Genomic DNA, 23805 nt, shown 5'->3' on the forward strand with positions numbered 1-23805 from the left:
TCTTCGTTCTGTCCTCGAGCCCAGCACTCCCACTTTGTTACGCTTAGCTGAACTTGTTCTTACTCTTAATTGTTTTTCTTTCGGTGATCGGTATTATCGGCAGGTAAACGGTGTTGCTATGGGTACTGAGATGGGCCCTAGTTATGCCAATTTGTTTGTTGGTTATATCGAAAACCTTGTTTTTCAACAATATACTGGACCTAAACCTGAGTTTTTGGACGGTATATTGATGATTGTATTGGTGCTACTTCTTGTTCGCGTAGAGACTTAGATTCTTTCATCTCTTTTGTTAACTCTTTTCACCCTGCCTTAGACTTTACGTGGGAGGTTAGTGAAACATCAGTCACTTTCCTTGACATCTTGCTTAGTGTTAATGACGACCGTCTTAGCACTAGTGTCCATTACAAACCTACTGACTCTCATTCTTATTTACTCTACTCGTCTTCTCATCCTAAGCACACTCTTAACGCTATTCCGTTCTCGCAATTTCTTCGTCTTCGTCGTTTGTGTAGTGATGATCTTGATTTTTCTGTTAAATGTTCTGAGATGCGTTCCTTCTTCCTTAAGCGTAATTATCCTGCTCATGTTATTGATCGCGCCTTTCGTAAAGTTTCTACTATTGATCGTACCACCGCTCTCACTCCTCACACTCGTCCCTCTAATGACCGCATTCCTTTCACTCTTACGTATCATCCTATTAACATTTCCATCAAACCCATTGTTAACCGCAACTTTTCTCTGCTTGACTCTGATACTCGCACTTCTGCTATTTTCAACAACCGCCCTCTCTTTTCCTATAAACGTGATCGTAATCTCCGTTCTTTCTTGGTCAAGGGAGTTCTTCCCTCTAACAAAGAACCTGGTACTTTTCGCTGTTCTCGTAAACGTTGTTATACTTGTCCTCACATAGCCTCTCACACTTCTGTTGTCGGTCCTAAATCAACTGTTAAAATCACTGACCATTTTGTTTGTACCACTTCTAATGTTGTATATTGTATTAAATGTACCCGCTGTAATCTTTTGTATGTGGGCGAGACTGGCCGCCGTCTTGGTGATCGCATTTGCAATCATCTTTATGATATTCGCAATAACGATCCCACCAAACCAGTTTCCCGTCATTTTAATCTAGCTAACCATTCTCTTTCTGACTTCATTGTTTTCGGTCTTTCTTTGCTTAACGGCAACAATGATTGTCGCAAGACCAAAGAAATGCGGCTTATTCACCTATTGGGTACTCTTAGTCCCAACGGGATTAATGAACGCTTTATTTTCAACTAACCTTTTCTTTTTTCTTTTGTCTTTCGATTGTTTGTTTTTGTTTCCTTGCCTACCTTGCTCTCATTGGTTTCTTTTGTCTTATTCTATCATATATACACTCCTTTCTACCACTTCTTTCTCTTTTACTCCGACGAAGGACTAGCGTCCGAAACGTCAGTAAGTTTTTTCATCTTTTCACGGTGTATAATTTACCTTTTCATCATTACTGTTTCATTAGAAACACCGACGCAGCTCACACTAGTTTGTAGCTAGTTATATCTTTTTATCCTTATAAAATCTATGGACAACTATGATTCGAAGAAATGCTTAACGTGCTGGGTGATTACAAGTGTCTGTCAGATAAAAAGTGTGCTTCTTATTTTTAATAATTGAACAGGCAACGATCGAGGATCAAATTACCTGTGGAGATTAAATAAAACAATAGTTAAAGTTGTTTTAAAAGCAAACAAGGAATCATGTTGCTGCTTAGACCTTTTGGAAATAGCAATAGAAGAATAATGCAGTAAGAAACATATTTTCTGTTTTCTATTGTGCATTGATTCCTAATATATATGTGGGTCAAAGTAAAACAATTCCTTTGATCTTTTGATAATTGAAATCATCGTAGGATCGTAATTAATGAGATCTGTGATATTATTTTCCTGATTAATACCAAGCAATAGAATAGTCTCTGGTTGATAGCACATGACGAACAGTGTTTGCCTGTCGACATTGGAGATCGATCTATATATTCTTTTTCTTTTAATTTACTTCTGCCTTTAATTACCCCTTCCGTGTTGCCTTACCTTATTTACACCCATACAACTCCACCCTTATCGTGCTATGGGTGGACCATGTCTTTGGTCGTATCCTGATGTACCTTGCAATGATAGCAGGATTCACATCGTTCTTAACAACAGTGTTGTGGTCGCTGTTTCCTGAGAAGATCTTCCCTTTCTCGTAGTCTTCATAGTTGCTGTTATCTACACTATACTGCAGGCCGTAGCTTGTCATCCATTCGTCACGCAATGGTCTCCCTTGGGTAGCAACCCCTGTCACCTGTTCAGGAGAAACACACGTTTTTTAGTTTCAACTAATTTGTGACCCTTTCATATCATTATAATCATCATCATTATATCATGATCATTCATTTATTATAATCATCATTATTGATATTATCATTATTAATATTATAATTATAATTATTATTATGGTTACTATTATTATCATTATTATTATTATTATGGTTATTATTATTGTAGGATATATGAAGAGATATTCTATACGTCGTATATATCTACATAGATACCAAATACAATTTTTTTTTCTTAGTGAGAAATTAATGTAGAAGCATTATTATCATTACTGATTGTATCTTAAAGAATTATTATTGTCAATAAAGTTTATTAAGTTTTAATTTAAAAAAATGGTTATTATTATTATTATTATGGTTATCATTATTATTATTATGGTTATTATTATTATTATTATGGTTATTATTATTATCCCTTGTATGTTTGAGAGGTTCAAGAACAAAAACGCGAACACTTTAAGATGTACACAACTGTGATATTGACATTGACACTGTCCAAGGAGCCATTAAGTCTTCTACTTAGATTAACTTTTAAATATATTAATTTTTTTTAAAATTTAATTGTTTTTTTATATTTTACAAACATGTTTTTATCGATAAATAAGTAATTTGTACATATATTTGTTATTTTATATTCATGATGTTTTTATTAACGTTATTATAAATTTTATTATTGTTATTATTATTATTATTATTATTATTATTATTATTATTAAGGAGCCATTAAGTCTTCTACTTAGATTAACCTTTAAATATATATTTAATTTTTTTTTAAACTTTAATTCTTTTTTATATTTTACAAATATGTTTTTATCGATAAATAAGTAATTTGTACATATATTTGTTATTTTATATTCATAATCTCTTAATTAACGTTATTATAAATTTTATTATTATTACTATTGATAGTTAATTGAATTCTATCATTAAAATATATTATTATTATTATAATGGCATTGAGATTATGAACTTTAAATCCTATAGTTTTTCATTTTATTTTTGTTTATCATTATCTTAAAATATTAAGCATTGGAACTAACTTTTTTTTTTTTTTAATTATTATTATTATTATTATTATTACATTATTATTATTATCATTATTACATTATTATTATTATTACATTCTTCTTATTATTATTATTACATTATTATTTTTATTATTACATTATTATTATTATCATTATTACATTATTATTATTATTACATTCTTCTTCTTATTATTATTACATTATTATTATTATTGTTTTTATTATTAATATTATTATTATTATTATTATTATTGTTATTATTATTATTATTATTATTATTATTATTATTATTATTATTATTATTATTACCTTGGCAAGGGAGCCAAGATCGACTTGAAACCACGGATTGGCATCATGATTCTTAGGGGCCCATGCTCCACTTTTAAAGTTAAGTCTCCCATAGGCTGGTAGGAACCTGGTATCATAAGTGGTTGAGGCTGATTCCAAGCGCAGAACTAGTATTGCAAGCAACTGCATAAAAAGAAATACGAATAATTGAAAACATTGAATGATATTTTCTTTTTACATTTCATTTTATTTATTTCCGAGCTTTCCGATCTAGGTGCAAAGCAGTCTTATGACTTGACTCTATGAATAAATCTATGCACAAGGAATACTTCTTTCTATACTCAGTTGTTGCAGTCACATTAAGCAGTATTATATAGACCCTGTGAATAAAGCCATGCTCAAGGAATACTTTAAATTCTTACGGTTTTCGCATTCTTTACCAGCGAATCTTTGTCTGCAGTGGCAGCGATAGTCGTTCACCAGCGTTATGCAAACCCCGCCATTCTTGCATCTCGGGGTAGCACACATACCCTGTAGAAAATAATATTTAGTCTAGTGGTTTGGCATTCCTAACCCTAAACAATGGTCATTAAAATATTATGTAAAAAAGAGATGAGATGAGATGAGATGAGATGAGATGAGATGAGATGAGATGAGATGAGATGAGATGAGATGAGATGAGATGAGATGAGATGAGATGAGACGAGATGAGATGAGATGAGATGAGATGAGATGAGATGAGATGAGATGAGATGAGATGAGATGAGATGAGATGAGATGAGATGAGATGAGATGAGATGAGATGAGATGAGATGAGATGAGATGAGATGAGATGAGATGAGATGAGATGAGATGAGATGAGATGAGATGAGATGAGATGAGATGAGATGAGATGAGATGAGATGAGATGAGATGAGATGAGATGAGATGAGATGAGATGAGATGAGATGAGATGACTAGCAGCGTCGGTGTTTCTAATGAAACAGTAATGATAAAAAGGTAAGTAATACACCGTGAAAAGATGCATAATATATACTATCATATAAACACTTTCTGCCAGCTCTTTCTCTTTTACTCCGACGAAGGACTAGCGTCCGAAACATCAGTAAGATTTTTTATATTTTCACGGTGTATAATTAACCTTTTTGTCATTATAGTTATGATGATAATTCTTTCTTCGCCAAAGTATTTTTTTCAATAATGAAATCTTCTCTTTAGTGTAGTTAAATAGTTCTGTTTTCACTGAATTCTATCATTAATCATGAAAATTTAATATGTGGTGAACAGATGTTCTGTAGAATTTAGCTTTAATTTGCAGTTAAGCGTTTAAAAATCCGGAGTCGGAATCGCTAGTCATGTTTAAGAAACCCTTTTTATTGACGAACATTTAGTCAGGTGTGACTAGGAATCGCAGTAACGGGCTGCTATTACAGCGAATATTGACTGCCACGCAGTTTACCACCACGATTAATTGAGGTTTTTAGTGCACCTCCGATGCGAGATCAAACCATTGTACCAGACAACAATCCCTTGTAAACAGGTTATCACTGAGTGAAGAAACTCGGGATCTACGGGTTTAATGTCCTTATCCTAAGAAGACATACTAATATAACCATTTGAATGCAAAGGTAGCCACCTTCTTCTTAGTTATTTTAAGACCTTGAGTGTTGGTCCGACCCTCTTTACTAACTCACCCATGCAACCAAGTGGCGGTTAAAGGGGAGATATTCCTTCATGTCCTATTCTAGGGTTTATCAAAAACAATTATAATGAATTTATATTAATGAATTTATATGTAATAGATAAAAAATAAAAAATATTTGCATCAAAACGAACTTACCTCTCCCAAGCGTCGAAAGAAGTAATGATAGATCTGAGATAGCATTATGAGCCCTGAAGAAGGCATTGCTAACTCTCTTAGAAGAATGCATTCCAACAAACCATCTTGCTTCTTTTGGTCAGCGATATTCATCGACAAACATTCTGGCAAACGTGAGCAAGTAATGAAGCAGTCAATTTCATCTTCAACGAAAATCGTTTGGATTACATTTCCCAACTCAAACTTCGTGAATGGAAGTTTATCAAAATACAATCCTTCAGAACATCCACTTTCGCAGAAGCGAATAAAGAATGAGACCAAAGTGAGACTCAAAAACGCGATTTGACTTTCAAAACCCATTGGTTTTTTGATTCTTTAGCGAATAATTTCTTCCAAGCTGAAACACAGAACTTGAAGGATGCGTCTTGCTCTAACTAAAATTAAAATGACATCTCATTAATTTATAAGAAAATCTGTCTATTAATATTTTATCGACAGGGCAAAATAACGGTACTTGTTTGGCTTTTTGCCATAAGGACAGTTTTACGTATTTCAGCTCAATATTTTGTAAAAACTTTCTTTTGGAGCCAAATTGCAAAATATCAAATGCGACCAAAATTTATTGAATGCGTATCAGCGTATTTGAGATATAAAGCCGTGTACTTTGGGAGAGATGATATTTTGATCAGCAGAAAAACTGTCATTTTCGTGAATACTAATAAGTAACCTTGACTCTAATTCGACACAATTTCGTCACAAGTTCCGAGCAGCAGTGACACAAATGAAAGGCTCAAAAATTTGGAGTATTAAACTCAGTTACATAAAAGAAATCGTAAAAGTATCTGGCTTTTCGTTTTTCTGCCCTGTCTAATGTTTAACGAACACTGTTTAAGCCATACGTATAGCGTATTTATTAATTATGATTTGAACAAGTAGAGTGCTCACACTAAATCCGTGAAACAAATACTAATTTTTAGCACTAAATAGTGATAATTAAACAATAGAAAACAAAAGATTCTGTATGAAATAGTACTAATTAGTACTATTTAATGTTCACGGTTTTAGTGCGTGCACTCTATTATCTTGGAGTAAAATTTATGCGAATAAGTAACTATTTATGAGGAATTTTATTTATTAACTGGGGAAAAATAATTTATTTTTTATTTCATCTAGCATTTTTCTATCAAGAGATCTGATTTTTTCCAACTTCCTTTCAGTAATTTCAGGCAAAATATTCTATATTTCTATATAAGTATCTCGATAATAATACTTCCCTGAAGCGATGGTCTTTATTTGCGTTGAAGAGAACAGCGTGCGATAGCAGCGGCTGTTTTTTATATCAAAAAATTAAATAGCTCAGCTTAGAGTGCAAACAATATAACCGTGAAACTTTAGTAATACTAAATAGCATTATCCTTTCAATATATACAAAATCAATTTGTCCTTTCCGGCAGCAAAGAAGTTGCTAGAGATTCCTATTGCTAGAACTAAATCATATGGCGAGAGATCATTTTCTATTGCAGCCCCAAGACTATGGATCGCTCTTCCGAATTGTATTAAAAATATCAAAACTTTAGAATCTTTTAAGAAAAATCTTAAGACAATGTTTTTTAAGAAGTATTACGACTGATTTTAATTGAATGGACAAATCAACGACATAAATTTTATCATTTACTATTCCATTGATCATTAATTCTCGTTTATGTTTTATATAGGTTCTATTAGGCCTAGGGCAAACGTCGAACTTTCCATGCACCGAACTTAATTACATCAAAGTTAATTGTTAATTTTTCATTTACTATAATTTATATTTATCAATAATTAACTTTTTCATTTACTATAGATTTCACCATAACTTTTAATGACAAATTTATATTCTATATTGTAAAAAGCATTGATAAGAAGTGGTTTTTTGTAACATTTTAAGAAAAAATTCAGCAATAAGCCTTTACTAAAATTAACAAATAAAATACATTTACTGTGTTTGCACACGCTAATGCAAACCGAGATGTGGTTGGGAGAATTCGAGAGCAGATCAGTGCAAACACGAGCCGTAGGCGTCGGTGTTGTCGAAAGAGTTCGTCGAAATTCTTCGAGTTCAGGCTGGCAAATCTGGATTTTTATTTTTTTGTTGAAGGCTCTTTTGGTGGTTCTACTATTTCAGAAGCTTCCTCAAGAAAGTCAAAGTCAAAGCTTGGAAAATTAGCCATATTCTACTAATTTTACTGGAGTTATGACTATTTGTGTACAAGTACAACTTCCAAACAAAACTCAAATTTTCCCGTCGGTGTCGATACGCGTCAATTTCAACTTCAACTCGTTTATTAACATTTTTTTCATATACAGTTATATATTTACAGGATCGATGAACATAAACTAAAGACATCATCAATCGGTAAACATTCAAGAGAAAAACATGGAAACTTTTCCTTAATAAGTCAAGAACATTTTACCATTTTAAAGAAGTGCTCGTCAAAATGGGACTGTTAAATTAATGAAATGTTATTTATTAACAAACTGAAACCCAGTTTAAATGTTCAAAGTGATTCTATTCGGACTAAAGTATTTTATTAGTGTTTTTTATTTTTTATTTCATCTTTCTTTGTTCGTCATTTTATTGCACAAAAAAAGTTTGAAGTTTTAGGACAAAAAACTGCATTATTATCATCAGAGCTTTAAAATCGCAATGATTAATAAAAGAGATAAGCTTACTTTGTTAGCAGAAAAACAGAAGATCAGAGGGACATAAGATATACGTCGATCCTTAGCTTGATTACAGGGCCGTAACCAGAATTTTTACAGGGAGGGTGCACATCGAATAAAATCGGACCATTGATCGTTTCTTTTAAGAAAGCAGACCCAAATAAAAATAGGGTAACCGAAAGAAAGCAGAACCAAAAAAAACAAAACAAAACAAAACAAAACAAAAAAAAACACAGTTACTTTAATTGCCAACCCCATAAACAACAAAACCAAACTGGTGTTAGCTAAACTGATAGTTCATTTATTAAAATATTATCATTCCCATTTTTGCCTCATGGGAAAAATGATGATGCAAGAGAACGTTATTGTTGTGCTGAGATTTGCAAAATGAACCCCTCCCCCCCCTCTTAAAGTCCTGGATCCGCCACTGGGTTAACTAGAAAATTCATAGTTAACTTAGTCCTCAGACTCAAACGTAAATACTAGCTTATTCTTTATTTTTTGTTATATGTATATATATATATATATATATAAATTTTTACGTATGATCGTACTGAATAGATTATCTAGTCTGAAAATAATGTCTATATATAGAGGATATTAAATGGGCGCGCGGAGATACAAATTTTATCTTCGAGTGTTCAATTGATATCTAAATTGAACACGTCATTTAGATATCCATATTCGTATTCTCTTTCCTTATACCTGTTTTTAGATAGCAACCTTATAAGGCTGGAGTTAACTAGAAAAATCAGAGTTAACTTAGTCCTCAGAATGAAACGCAAATACTAGCTTTTTTATTTTTTTGTTTTATATAAAATTTTTTTACGTATGATCGTACTGAATAGATTATCTAGTCTGAAAATAATGTATATATAGAGGATATGGCAGAGACTAGATAAACTAGTTACCCGTGTCGGTGTTTGGAATCAAACAGTGTGCATTTACTCCGAAGAAGGACTAACGTCCGAAACGTCAGTTTCTAAACATCACAAACCATACGGTGTATTAAGTTAAATCAATTCTCCTACTATATATAGAGGATATTACATGGGCGCGCGGAGATACGAATTTTATCTTCGAGTGTTCAACGAACGAGTGAGATATCTAAATTGAACACGAGAAGATAAAATTCGTATCTCCAAGCGGCCATGTAATGTTCTGTTTATTATATAGATATCGATGAAACTTAAATAAAACAAAAACTCAAAAATTCTTTATTAAAATGGCAAGCTGATTCAACAGCGATATCTTCACGTGTGAAAGATATGGTATCTTCCACTGGTGAAAGATATGTTTTCGACACTAGAGAAAACCTGGTATTTCATCGATATCTATATAATAAGTACAAATATTTTCATGGTTAAATACAGAAAATTCAATTCAATCCAATTTCCATATTTTGTTTGAACTTTTCCTTTGCTCCTGGCAATCAGCATACTTATCTGTCCTTGAAATCTCGCGTGACAACCTCGATGAGATGTCTGACTAATATGGTAAATTCGATCGATCAAGGCTATCTGTTGTTCATGGCAATAACATTCTTTACCATGCTTAACAACAAACGTTATATTCCATTTTCTAAAAGTAAATTTATTTTACTCCTCTTGAACAAAATATTGCATGCGTTGGTGCCACGACTGACAAGATGGCCGTGGGCTCTAAAAGACAAACCGTTTTTAAGATTCTTCTGATAGTAACCTCTGTCCTTGTCTTCTGGCTCGTTCATCAGCTTACCGTGAACGGCCATTACAACCTTCTTTTCAAATCAAGCCTACATAAGAAAATACTTCTTATTTTTCAAGATCAACAATTAGATTTGCCAACTGTTGTCGTCAAAAAAAACTTGAAAAAAGCTCAAAAGAATGTTATAATAGTAGCTCATGGACGTTCTGGATCTACAATAACTGGAGACCTGTTCAACCACCATTCTTCTGTCTTTTATCTGTTCGAACCCTTACAAACTGTCGAGCGAATAAGTTATCGTGAAAATAAAACTTCTAAAGACGACTATGGCAATCTCATGGTAGATATTTTGACAAAAATCTTTCGCTGCAACTTCGGCAAGTCAGTGGTTGAGGATTTTGAACATTTCTATCGTGACCCTAGCCATCTACGTGTTAGCCACGCCATTGCATCACCGCCTTTGTGTCCGCATGAAATGAGTGATCCAAGCCTTTGTCCCCCGATGACAAGTGAATCTCTTGAAAAAGTTTGTGCCAACAACTACAAAATCAATGTGTTAAAAGTCCTCATGAGTCGCATAGCAGAAGGAAGCATTTACAATATTTTGGCAGCGTGCAATCCAACGGAAGTCGATTGCAAAATCATTTTTTTAATTAGAGATCCCCGTGCTGTTATCGCCTCTTCTCGAAGTGTTGGGTTTTTCCAAGACCCTGCCAGCGATCCAAGCAGAAAGAACTTACGAGAGTATAGCCATGAAAAGTGTCAACAAACTGAGGAGAACCTAGAGTTAGTCAAGAACCTTCCACTTAGCTGGCGAAAGCGTATAATTATCCAGCGATATGAAGACTTCGCAATGAAGCCGCTTGATGGGCTGTTGAGACTCTTTCAATTCGCTGGGTTGTCCGTTCCAGATAGCGTGAAAATATGGCTCAACCAAACAACGCAACCAAGCAAAGACCACGAAGAACTGAAAGCAGCATGCAGAGGGTACGATCCTGCAGTCTGCACCGTAGATGACTCCTCCTTAGCGGTGAACCGATGGCGATGGAAAGTTCCCCTCGCTGACATTGATATCATGGAACAATACTGCACACGTGTAATGAAGATGATGGGATACAGACCTGTGGATCAGTCTTACGAGTTAATGTCTAACATCAGCGTCCCTTTGTTTAGCGAGGAATACGAAGTAAAAGGATGGAACTAAGATGGTTTATAAGCTATCAAAGGTGCCGTGTTAGAGGAGTTTTAATAATTGAAAATCCTGTGCAAATTTGGGGAATAATCCGTATCCCAATTTGGTAATCATATAAATCCCTAAAATAAACGACCGATAATGTTCAATAATTTTAAAATTCAGCACTAATAATGCATATTCTTTTTAAGGAGTGGACTGACATTTTTGATATTACCTTATTAAAACAGTTATTTTTATCAATCTAGGGAGCTTTAGAATCAAAATATTAAAAATTATTTATCATTTATTCCTATTTGTTCATTTCTATTTTTTATATACAGCTATTCGGCAAACAAGGTTGAACACTGAATATTGCATACGGAATAGTTCATTCCAAGGCCAAAGGGCATTGTGTTTCTCATTAATAATATATATAATAATATAATATTTTACAACCACCACTCCCCATATGGGTCTCTTCCGTGAGGTTCCCTCCACACGCACTACCACTACATCCTATATTTACAACATACAACACTCAATTTACATGTTGCTTTTTACGGAGGGAGGAAACCGGAGAACCCGAAGAAAACCCTATTAGCATAGGAGAGAACAACACATCAAACAAACTCAATTCACGTGTGGCGACCGCAGGGCTCGAACCAGCGACCCGACCCGTTGGACTCACACGCGTTAATTTGAAATAAAAAATAAATATACAGCAATTAACTCTCTACATGTAGTTAAGTATATTGTTTCAGATGAAATACACTAAAAAATAGAATAAATATGAAAAATGACCCCCAACGCACTTCGTTTTTGGAATGCACTATTCAGTATGTAGTATCCAGTATTCAAACTTTTATAAAATAGTTTTTTTTTTTTTTTTTTTTTTTTTTTTTTTTTTTTGTAATTAGATGTATAGAGTGCTTATAATATATCCGTTAAAACTCTGTAATGAATTGCACAAATTTGTACAAAATAGTGTTGATTAGACAACAGAAGACAAAGGATTTCGTACTAATTTGAACAATTTTTTTGCAAAGTTTTTCATGGATATATTGTAAGCACTCTATGGTTTGCACGCTAGTAGAATTCCAGCTTGTTATTTATTGACCATACCATTATTGAAAACTTTTTTTGACAACAAAATAGTGGAGTAAAATAAATTGGCTTTCTAGACTAATTAAACTTAAGAAGTCTAATTTATGTCTGACCAATAATCGTTCTTACCTGCCAAGAGGCTAATGTTTCAATATAGTGACAAACTACACACTTATTACCACTACATTTAATATCCTAAACACAACTCTCAACTCACACGTTGGTTTTTGTGGAGGGAGGAAAGAGCATAGAGCAAAACCCTCGAAGTACAGGAGATCACAACGCATCAAACCGCTCGGCTTCAGTAAAGATTAAACCAGCCATTATATATAGAAACCTTTATCTACACAGGGTTATCCAGTCAGATATACAAAATGCAATCTGATATCAAAAGGAGCCCTAAAATAAATACAATATAAATAAATATTTATATATATATATAACGATATATGAAAGTACAATAAAAATCTAACAATAAAATTATCTATATAAATACTAGAATCAATATCGAAAATATTGAATAAAAACCTACTTCTCATTTTCTAAGATAAAACTGTTGTAGAATAATGAGCCATTATAATAAAAGCCTTTCTTGGCGGTCTCGGTTCGTACTGACGGCAAATATATAAATTCAATTTTCTTCTCGGACGTACAGTGGTGGAATTTGAACGTATAAGCAATAATCAATAATATAGAGAATATTTCATACCCGCAAGGAGATACTGATTTTATCTCCTAGTTCTGTGGCTCGGATAACCACTTTAAATGGCGAACCCGTCTCTCCACACTTACTAACCAACATCGGAGGGACGTAAAAAAAGCAGTGAGGACGTAAAGAAACCCTGGCAGTGAGCCGGCACCGTCAGTGCCTACACTTCATACTAACCATCTCTCATTCATAAATCATTGTAAAGCGCATTTGAACATATCCATATAGAAAAGAGCGCTATGTAAATATCATCATCATCATCATCATATGATTACTTAGAATTCTTACCAATGTTGTAATTTTCACATGTTGAAGATAACATGCAATATTTTCAAATGTGAAGATATTGAGACTCAAGGGAAAACAAAACTAACTAATTTCCCGTGGAACCAGACATTAAGTGTTTTGTTATAATTGAGAAATACTGAGAAGTCAGTTTACGAAATAAGAAGTCGTTATATATCGGCAAAATTCGTAGCTATATAACAGCACTTTTTAGGAATAGAGAAAAATAGATATTTCATGTATTAATCATCTTCATTTTCAGTGTATACCATGACGAATATACTACCCGACCCGTGCGACCATCGAAGTTTGTTGTCTCGCTCCCCGACTAGCATTTAAAACAGTGTCTATCAAAAAACTCCAACAAAAAATGTTAAAATGGCCGAAAGTCTTCAAAAGATTTCGGGTTCGGTTTTGTGTCAGGTAGCGAATTCCATAATATTTTATAATGAAAAGACTTTGATACTAGTAATTCTAAGAAAAGCAAAATCTTTTTTTGTTTTTCTTTTTTGAAAATTCTAAATTTCATTTGTTTTAAGGAGCGTTCGCGGGGACATGAAGTTGCAATCAGAATTTTTTTAACGTGGCAAAAACATATCCCAACATATTTTTGTTCAAAAAGTGAAATATTATTTCAATTTCTGCTATTGTTTTAAAAAATAAATCACTTTTATTTAAGTGTGTAGTCGTTCTAAGGGGGGAAAAAAACCGCAAGAGACCATTTGTGTCTTCGTGTAAGGAATTTTCTGGTTGTGTGTGATTTATTCTGTATTTCCATGATAGCCTCCATGATAGTCCATTGTTTTATTTTTGAATTTTTGAACTGTGAATGCAGTGGGGAAAAAAACCATCTCGACATGATGTCCTCATTAACTTTCTTATAAACTCGCGAAATTAGTGTCTTTTTGTTTCTTTATTTTTACACAGAATTTAACGTTGATTTGAAATATGGCAAAAAACAAAATGCGGTTTTCCGCGTTCATTTTCACCGTCCAACATATTAGCGACCTTTAGATACGACAACGAGTACGAGATCGAGAAAAACGCAAAAATGTTTCTGATTGAGCGGAAGCGCCTTTGTTGACACGAACCGTTTTTTTTTTTTTTTTTTTTACTCGCTATTAAAAATCACTATCGAAATTCTTTTGGGGGAAAATCGAAGAATATTATATATCTTATCGCAAAATGCAAAAATCGATACTTTTGAGCAATTTTGGGGTACCCTGATACCTTAAAAGTGATAAATTTACAGTCGTTTGTATGTCTGGGGATATACCGTAATAACCCCTAGACATACAAACGTCTGTAAATTTGCCATTTTTCAACTCAAAGTTTTCTTGGTCGATATAACACCTGACATGATGAATCTGTGTAGGTTTTCTCAAGTAAAGGTGTTCTTTCTAGTGCTGGTATTGCTTTTAATTTTAACTCATTTCAATTTTTGGCCGGCATTTTGGCAATTAAGGTCTATTTGTCACACGAAACGTCTTCATGCTGTTGTAAACATATGTAAATTTGAGTTTCACACATGTCTGACAAATGGATCCGGAGTTCACAGAATATCAGAATTTAAAAACAGTTCTTGAAACTTTAAGACTAATTTTTATATTTTTATTTTCTCGGACTCTCAAACTCCATAGAGTTTCTCAAACTCTTCTAAATTATTAGAAAATTTGCTGAAATGCACGCATTCGCAAACGTTTTTCTCTTCCATGCACCTCTCAATCATTACTGATTTACAAACTCCATAATCTTTATATTTATCGTCTTATCAAGGTGTTTATTAATGCAGAATTACAGGTTTTTTAAATTAAAGATGACCTTGTAATAGCTTCAAGATAGCTCAACTTTTGAATTAATTTTGAAATCAGGTTTATAAGCTTTTGTGGAGCTTGAAATTCATAATTTGGTTTTCAACACGTGAGAGTCAATCAGGCAGACATTATATAAATTCAACCTTGCCATCGAGCAGCTGATCTGCCCGGGAGGGTACTCCCCTATATTTGCTATACGGGTATATGCCGCCCTATAAGGTATGGTTTTCCGGCTTTTGGGTCTGGGGTAGGGTATCATTTTTTGATTTTTGTCTGGGATAGGGTATCATTTCAGTCTGGAATAGGGTTATGATTTGGTCATTTTTGTCTGGCGAATAGGCTACGCTTTCTGCCTTCACAAAAACAATAAAAACGTTAGTAAATATTGATTGCAATCTGTTGAAAAACCGTCTTTTCCGTCTTTTAGTCTGGGATAGGGTGTACAATTCTTAGTTTTAGTCTGGGGTAGGGTATGTAAAATCAAAATTTTAGGTCTGGGATAGGGTTAGGGTTTTGAGGTCCTGACGGCACACCCCTACCCAAGTTGGGGTGGTAGTACCCCCACCCCGGGCTGATCTGAAATAGTAACTTAGAAAGACGTCAAAAACAAACACTCGATAAGGTAGGATACAGTAAAAGTAACTTTCACAAGATGTTTGATAAGAAATGAATTAAGTAAAGATGTTCTAATCAACTGATACACCTTATTGCAAGAACCTTGTCATAAAAGATAAATAATAACGAAATGGGTTTCATTAGAAATATATGATTTTGATCCTAAAGGCGCTGAAATACGAGACACAAAAACGTCCAACTTGTCGCGCAACATTGTTGCGGTGCAAGTTCGAAAATAATGTTGCTCGTTTTACATCCTATCTATCCAACTTGTAACAAGTTGGGAAAACTTGTTGCGAAAAGTAGAACGTAGATCAACTTTCTGCAACAAATTTGGGATTTGTTGCTCGTTTTTCATCACTTGTCCAACTTGTCACGCAACATTTTATGTGCAGAACCGACCGCCATCTCGTAGCCAATCAGCGTGCAGAATATCACCGTGATAGTCCCAACTTGCAACAGCGCCAAGCTTAAGCCCCGTTTACACTAGCGAAGTTTGCGGCGATTTTTGCAGCGATTATTTTTTCGATTTTGTCCAGAATAAATAATGATAAAGAATTTGCTTGTAAAGTTTCTTTCAGGATACCAAGATTTTCCTAGACAAATGTCTCTTTTGAAGGATGAGACAAAAGATTTCATATTTCCGAAAATTGCCACGAAAATCGCAGCAAAAATCGCCGCAAAAATCGCCAGTGTAAACAAGGCTTTATAGACCCCTGGCATGAGACGGCAAAGCAGCTCAATTTGGGGGGAAAAACAAAAGAAATTCAATTTCCTGAGAATTGGAAACCTATTGTTATGTCCTCCAAATTGAGCTGCATTCCAAAGTTCTGCAAGGGGTCTATTCAATGTAATAAATACTGTAACCAGGGACACTTTTTGCCGGTTAGACAAAAAAAATTTAATCAATTTTCTTGGTGGCTGTACGCGTTGGTTGATGTATGAAAAAATGAGACTAATGACAAATATTTGGTTAATTTCAACCAAGATGGCGGCTGTGAAAACCATAAATGGCTGCTGTTTTCCTGATGTGGGAGGAGGAGCCAAAATCTGGAACGCTCCACCTTACAAAGCGAACCCTCTATCGATGTTTTTAAAAGAAAAAGAAAAAATTATCGATTTAGCATTGACAACACTGAAAATTAGTATTTTAAAATCTATGTATATTCATATTTAACTTATTTAGTTAAATAGATTTAGATTTTTATATAATTTATGTAACTATTTGATACAATTACAGATTCCGATTCCGATTCCGATTCCGATCTGCATTCCTCCCTCCCTCCCTCCCTCCCTCCCTCCCTCCCTCCCTCCCTCCCTCCCTCCCTCCCTCCCTCCCTCCCTCCCTCCATCAGTCCATCCGTCAGTCCGCTCATCCGTCAGTCCGTCCGTCCGTCCGTCGTCCATTCGTCCAACCGTCCGTCCATCCGTCGTCCGTCCATCCATCCATCCATCCATCCATCCATCCATCCATCCATCCATCCATCCACCCACCCATCCATCCATCCATCCATCCATCCATCCATCCATCCATCTCCATACATCCATTTTCAGACATTATCTAAACCACCCATTCATATACACATCAACACACGAAGATCCATCATTGTTTTTCTCTGTCGTATTAGTCAGATCTTGACCGAACCAAATACGATACTCTTGACCAGCGGTTACATTCATCGGCGTCGAGAAGGATTTAAAAGTAAGCTCCGTCGAGTTTCTGTTTACGCCTGGAAGTAAATACTGCAACCACGGAAAGTAAATTATAAACTCATCTTGTGGGAGAATCCTTCGGTCTTGGCTGTCTGTGAGGATCGTGTACAATACATTTTCACCACAGCCCCAATTGCTACGCTTTGTTTGAAGGCTTTCTTTATTGCAGGTCATTAAACCAGAGAGGTGTTTCAGCTGGATTGTCGTCACTGTTCCATTTTGTTTGATGTGGAAGTGTCCGTAGGAGGAGTTTTTAGTTCCAAAGCAGACAGGATTTGAGTTGATCTTGAGCCACCAGTTGTCTGAAGAAAGGGTTTTGAAATAGGTATTAATGATGATGGTGGTGGTGGTGATAATGATGATTATGACAATGATGGTGCTATGGTCAGGATGATTATGATGTTGATGACGATGATGATGATGTTGATGATAATGATGATGATGGTCATGATGATGATGGTGATGGTGAAAATGTTGGCCGATATAGATAAAAATGATGACGATGATAATGATGGTGATAATAATCATTCATGGCAATGACGACTATTACCATCGTCAAAGTCACTATAAACATCACTATCATAATAGATTATCACAACAACATCAACGCCTTCTTTGTCTTTATGATCTTAGCATCATCATATCACCACCATCAACATGACTCATTATCATCATCATCGACAACATCAACGCCTTCATTGTCTCCATGATCTCAACATCATCATATCACCACCATCAACATGACTCGCTATCATCATCATCAGCAACATCAACGCCTTCACTGTCTTCATGATCTCAACATCATATCACCACCATCAACGTGACTCACTTTCATCATCATCAACAACATCAACGCCTGAACTCTCTTCGTGATCTCAACATCATCATATCACCATCATCAACATGACTCACTATCATCATTAAGAGTATCACTTAAAAAAAGCAGAGCACGACGAAAGCGGCTAATTTGTCGAGCAGGGACTATGCAACATTTTGGCTAGACAATAAGCTAAAGTAACATGTAAACAGAAAGCATGGTAATATAGAGAAAAATTATGAGAAATCAACCAAAGAATACGGTCAGCCCCGACTGTTTTAAATTTCAGGCAGGATTTCTTAATATGAGGAAAAAATTGCAACTCCACTCGGGACGTTTCTATGATGGCGTCATTGACCTCTACTTCCAAACTTCCTTGCACGCTTTCTTTTGTTCAGTTAATTAGCACCAATTTTCTTTCTATTCTCATGGTTAAATACAAACTGAAAGAAGAAAGAGAATTCGCGAAGCATCTTGGTAGTGGGAGTCAAATGACGCCATCATGCAAACATCCTCTTGGGATTACTGATAATGTCGATCGAACACAGTTAACAACAGTAAACATCAACAAATAGAATTTAAATATTTTTTGATTTGAAAAATATTCACGAATGTTGTGGGGTACAAATCCAATGAAAAATTTGGAAAAAATGCTTTAAAAATATTTTTTTCGAAACGATGGATTGGAAATGAAAGGCAAATTTAAAAAACAAAAAAACAAAAAACAAAAAGACGATTCCACTTTGCCATACCCCTGAGACATCCGCAGAGCTGAGGCGAAGTATGGACTTCGGACCTGACGGCGATTAAATCCTTCTGCCCTTGAGTGCACGAATTACGCAAGAAAATGTTTTAGCCGAAGCATCAGGGGAGAGACCAGCCGGCCCCCAGACCATAACGGCTAATCCCTTGCATCTCTGCCACGCACTGAATCGGTTGAAAAATTAATGTTAAAAAGTCGAGTCTATTCGTGCATTGTTTTCACGGTTATTGTTATGATAATTTCATAAATACGTGACCCAGTGGAAAAAACATGGGCTTCCGAGACACTGAGTCAAGCCCGTCTGGGGAGGATTAGTACCTGGATGGGTGACCTAAATATTCCACTTTCTTTCAAGTATAAAAAAATATTTGGTAATTTTTTTTTTTTTTGTTCGCAAATTGTCATAGTACATCAAATACACAATTTATTCATGAATTCTTCATATCCTAACCAGGAAAGATATATATTGGTGTGCGAATTTTTATCAGTTTATTTTATCATATAGTGCTCGAGCTCTTTCGCTAGCCAATATTTTATCTCTTCATCATTTCTGTTTATCTTTTTCTTATTATGGTAATGCACATTAATATATACTGAGGATATTACGTGCGCGCCGATTGGTCCAAAACTGTGCTTTACTAGTGAACGGAGCAAAATGCTGACGCCATCCGCGCGCACGAAGTGCTGCAAGATCCTGCGACCGTCTTTCTTTTTGCGTAAAAAAATTCAAAAGCCGAAATAAAATTAATGACTCTTATATTAAGACGAATAAAACAGCTTTTTCTTACGGCTCGTGCTTCTCGTTACACTTCTTTCGTGCTTACACCACTTCCTGCGTGCTTTATTACTGATCGGAGAACGGAAAAAGCTGTTTTATTTGTTAATTAAATCATGTTATGCCTTATAAGTTATTAAATTACTATTACGTTATTATATTGCACAAATTATTTTCCCGGTCTTCAAATAGACCTAGTTTTTCATCGTCTCCCGTTTATTTTAATTTAGCGGAATATTATTCTTCGACGTCACCATGCATCATCATCATTATGATCGCCATTTATAAAATAATTGGGATACTACGCGCGCTATGATTGGTCGAAAACCATGTTTGATGAGAGTATCAAAACACGCTATTGTCATTTTAGCGCGCGCGAGTATTGCAACTGTCAGATTCTAATTTATCGGTTGCGCTCATTGGTCAGTTTGAATAAGACGGCACGTAGGGAGAATTTACTTATACTTTGTTGTTTTTGGGGTTTTTTTCGATCTTTTCGCGCATTTGTTATTTTATAGAACAATTCAAAAACAGTTTTCCGTGTTTGATACTCTGATCAAAACACTTGAGATGTTGGGAGAACACTCGAGAAGCTGGAAACCACTCCGCTACGCGTCGTGGTTTCCTTCGCTCCTCTCGTGTTCTCACAACATCCCGCATGTTTTGATCAGAGTATCAAACACGGAAAACTGTTTTTGATCTGTTAATTAAAACAAATTATACGAATAAATGTCTGGTAAAGAAAAAATCAAACTTCAAAAAAACGACAAAATTCAAACAATAACAAAGTGTAGACTTATTTTGCTAGTTGCACAGAAAAAGTCCTTAAAGAATCCAGTCAACTAAATTGCATTGCGCGTCGGAATCAAAACAATAGGCCATTTTCTCTGCCAGGCAAAATGGCGGTTTTGTAGGTGAAGTTTGAAAATCCAGTTCCATCGGTCTCGTTATTCCTGCAAGATGCTTTAGGGTAATCATAAAATGATGATACGTGGTCATTTTATGCTTTCCATGAGATTTTTTAATTTTTTGCAACGAATTTAAGGTAGAATTCGACAGTTGTGATGTCTAACAATATGGACGACCGAAAAGTCATAATGTCACAAAGACTAGAATCTCTCTGAAAAATTCAACCAACTTGCTGTGGAATGAAAGGAAGAAACCTTTGGGAATTTGAAGAGATTTTGCTCTACCAGTGCATAAAGGAGCTTTGAGAATGATGTAGGCGAACAATGTAAACAATAATATAGGTGCGCAGTGCATTGTAGTTGACTATAGAATTCTTTAAAATTGTAATATTCCCTTTTCAAGTAAGATTGATTTTCTTCAGACATTGAAGAAATAGAAATTAGGGGGAAATATTCTATTTTTTTCATTTCTTACATTGTTTTTTTGTTGTTGTTGTTGTTTTTTTTGTTTTTTTGTTTTTTTGTTTTTTTTTTTTGTTTTCAAAACCGCTACTTTTCGGTACTAGTCTAGTCACTAACAGACCACTAGTAGCACAGCCAATCAGAGCTCAGGAACATGACAGACCATTTAGTAGCTTTAAACTAATAGGGGTTAGTATAGATCTTGTTCCCATTGTTTTCTAGTTTTTAAGAAAAAAAACTATTATACGCTAGAAACTGTTTTACGTTCTGAAGAAAACCACTTTCGTGAAATCTGCTGTGTTCCTTGATTACAGGCTCACTTACGCAGGGTTAGCCTTGTATCAGTGTCTAAATACTCACGAATACCAACAGTAAAGTAAAGAATGCACAACTCCAACAATACAAACACTTTGAAACTCGAAGGAACTTCACTTGAAAACGAGGCTAATTTTGAGCAACAGAGAAATTGAAATTATGTATTGTACACTTACATTTTGTTTCACACCGTTTTCCCGTGAACCCTTGCAGGCAGTGGCAACGGACGCCATTAGATGTCGATTTTCTGCACGTTCCGCCATTTTCACACACGATATCTGTGCAATTATCCTATAAGAATAAAAGGATATCTGGTTGATAGCACGATTGGTAATGTTTGTTCGACATTGGGATTCATTGGGGATTCATTCGGCTGATTGATACCAAGCAATAGAATGGTCTCTGTTGATAGCACATGACGGGCAGTGTTTGCCTGCCTATATGGCAGGCTTATAATGACATTCATTCAGCTGATTGATACTAAGCAATAGAATACTCTCTGGTTGGTAGCACATGACGGGCAGTATTTGTTCGACATTGGGATTCACTGGGGATTCATTCGGCTGATTGATACCAAGCAATAGAATGGTCTCTGTTGATAGCACATGACGGGCAGTGTTTGCCTGCCTATATGGCAGGCTTATAATGACATTCATTCAGCTGATTGATACTAAGCAATAGAATACTCTCTGGTTGGTAGCACATGACGGGCAGTATTTGTTCGACATTGGGATTCACTGGGGATTCATTCGGCTGATTGATACCAAGCAATAGAATGGTCTCTGTTGATAGCACATGACGGGCAGTGTTTGCCTGCCTATATGGCAGGCTTATAATGACATTCATTCAGCTGATTGATACCAAGCAATAGAATAATCTCTAGTGATACCATACCGCGGGCAGTGCCTTGCCTGTCATCTATGCGTTTCGTTTAATGATAACATAGACAAAAGCTAATTAGTCACATTGTTTCGAAATGTCCCTGAAATGATGACTTTTTAGCGATAGTCTATATTATTTACCCGTGTTCTTTTTTATTTATTAAACCATATATTTTCAAATTCAATTCAAATTTACTTCAAGAGCCATAACGCGTCGTCTAAAACTGTACTTCTAAGATTCGTTTAGCTGATTTTAAAATACCAAACAATGAAGAATTCAAGTTAGAGTTTTCCCGCTTTTTTACATTAATAGAATAAAAAACCTTCGTACTTACAACCAATCGAGCAAAGTGATGATACACTTTTGATGGGGTCACTTTTGATACATCTCTATTCATCAAAACACATCCATGAAAGCCGTTCTCGGGTTTGTATGCAAAGTTTATCGACGAACACTCTGTTAAGCGCTTACATCTTAAGCAGCAATCGAGAACATCTGTCGATTTTACTTTCTCGATTACATTTCCTTCGAGCTGGTGGTTCTCAAATTTAGTGAAGTAGACACCACTTGTCTCCTCGCTCAAGGAATGGGATAAAAAACACGAGAAAAAGCTTAAAATTATTTTCAATTTGACTGACATATCGGCCTTCTTTGCTGAAAATAAACACAAAGAATGGCAAAAGTATTGTCGAGTGCAACGTTATAAAATATTGAGGCGGAGACCGGAGAGGTGTCTGGGTAATCATCCCGTAAAACGACTCAATTTTCGTAAATATAATTGGAACCTTTTGTATTCCTTTATCGGTGTGATTGCTTTAGCTGTTTCATTTGTTATAAATGAACATTTAATTATGATTTTATGGCAGTCATTTCACATAATAAGTTTCTTCGCATAATACTCTTTCCCTAAATTGAGGATTACTTATTGTTTCGATGTGTATTCAGAGCTCAAGCTGTGTCAAAAAACATACAATTTATTTCTGACGAAAGTCAGCAAAATTGCAGCGTACTGACTTTAAAACAAAGGACGATATTTTTCTTCATACCAGCTGTGCTATGAATTTTATTTCAGTGAATTACAGCTAGTTTAGTTATTTTGCTCTCATTTCCAGGATACTGCACCCAACTGTTTCTGACATATTTTTCTATTTTTCTAATACACGTACCTACAAGAAGCAGAAGTAATGAAAGAAAGAATAACAACAGTTTCACTTTACTGCCTTGTTTGCATCGTTATTTCAAGCTCCAAAAATACCAGTGCCAGTCATTTTGTCCGCTCACACTTTGCGCGCCATAATATATTCACAGCCGAACAACGTATAGTAGTTTCATTTTAGATTGGGATATGAAACATGACTTATGGGTTAGAAATGTGATTTTCGGCATTTTAACCAGAGAATATGAGTTTCATATCTCAGACTTTATTAAGAAAATAAACGCAAGTATTGCTGGACGTTTCGATGACATTCTGTCATCATTTTCAACAACATTTACTGTATGACAAAGTAGATATATGTCATCGAAATGTCCTGCAATTCTTGCGTTTATTTTCTTAATCAAATGTTTATCAAGATCCATACTAATATCTCAGACTG

General features: G+C 34.9%; 2 protein-coding genes across 2 annotated transcripts; one reads left to right on the forward strand and one right to left on the reverse strand.

The window, feature by feature from the left end:
• Positions 1-9734: 9734 nt before the first annotated feature.
• Positions 9735-11309, forward strand: LOC116299163 (carbohydrate sulfotransferase 3-like). Its single transcript, XM_031707795.2, has one exon. The coding sequence runs from the start codon at positions 9837-9839 to the stop codon at positions 11076-11078; it is 1242 nt and encodes a 413-aa protein (XP_031563655.2). The 5' UTR covers positions 9735-9836; the 3' UTR covers positions 11079-11309.
• A 5783-nt stretch (positions 11310-17092) lies between these two features.
• On the reverse strand, positions 17093-22851 carry LOC116299171 (uncharacterized). Its single transcript, XM_031707805.1, has 3 exons — positions 22545-22851; positions 21505-21619; positions 17093-17590 (listed from the first exon to the last, which is right to left on the reverse strand). The coding sequence occupies exons 1-3, from the start codon at positions 22848-22850 to the stop codon at positions 17133-17135; spliced, it is 879 nt and encodes a 292-aa protein (XP_031563665.1). The 5' UTR covers position 22851; the 3' UTR covers positions 17093-17132.
• Positions 22852-23805: the final 954 nt, after the last annotated feature.

The sequence above is a fragment of the Actinia tenebrosa genome, unplaced genomic scaffold (assembly GCF_029948245.1).
Source record: "Actinia tenebrosa isolate PJP-AT-01 unplaced genomic scaffold, QUT_ActTen_1.0 PGA_scaffold11__36_contigs__length_13525064, whole genome shotgun sequence".
Lineage (NCBI taxonomy): Eukaryota > Metazoa > Cnidaria > Anthozoa > Actiniaria > Actiniidae > Actinia > Actinia tenebrosa.

Bases quoted from the DNA above. Each gene is read 5' to 3' on its own strand.
- LOC116299163 (XM_031707795.2), top strand. From the start codon at position 9,837: ATGGCCGTGGGCTCTAAAAGACAAACCGTTTTTAAGATTCTTCTGATA.
- LOC116299171 (XM_031707805.1), bottom strand. From the start codon at position 22,850: ATGTCAGTCAAATTGAAAATAATTTTAAGCTTTTTCTCGTGTTTTTTA. The intron at 21,620-22,544 runs GTAAGTACGAAG...TTATTCTTATAG, and splicing joins ATCACTTTGCTCGATTGGTT to GATAATTGCACAGATATCGT. The intron at 17,591-21,504 runs GTAAGTGTACAA...CCCTTTCTTCAG, and splicing joins AAAACGGTGTGAAACAAAAT to ACAACTGGTGGCTCAAGATC.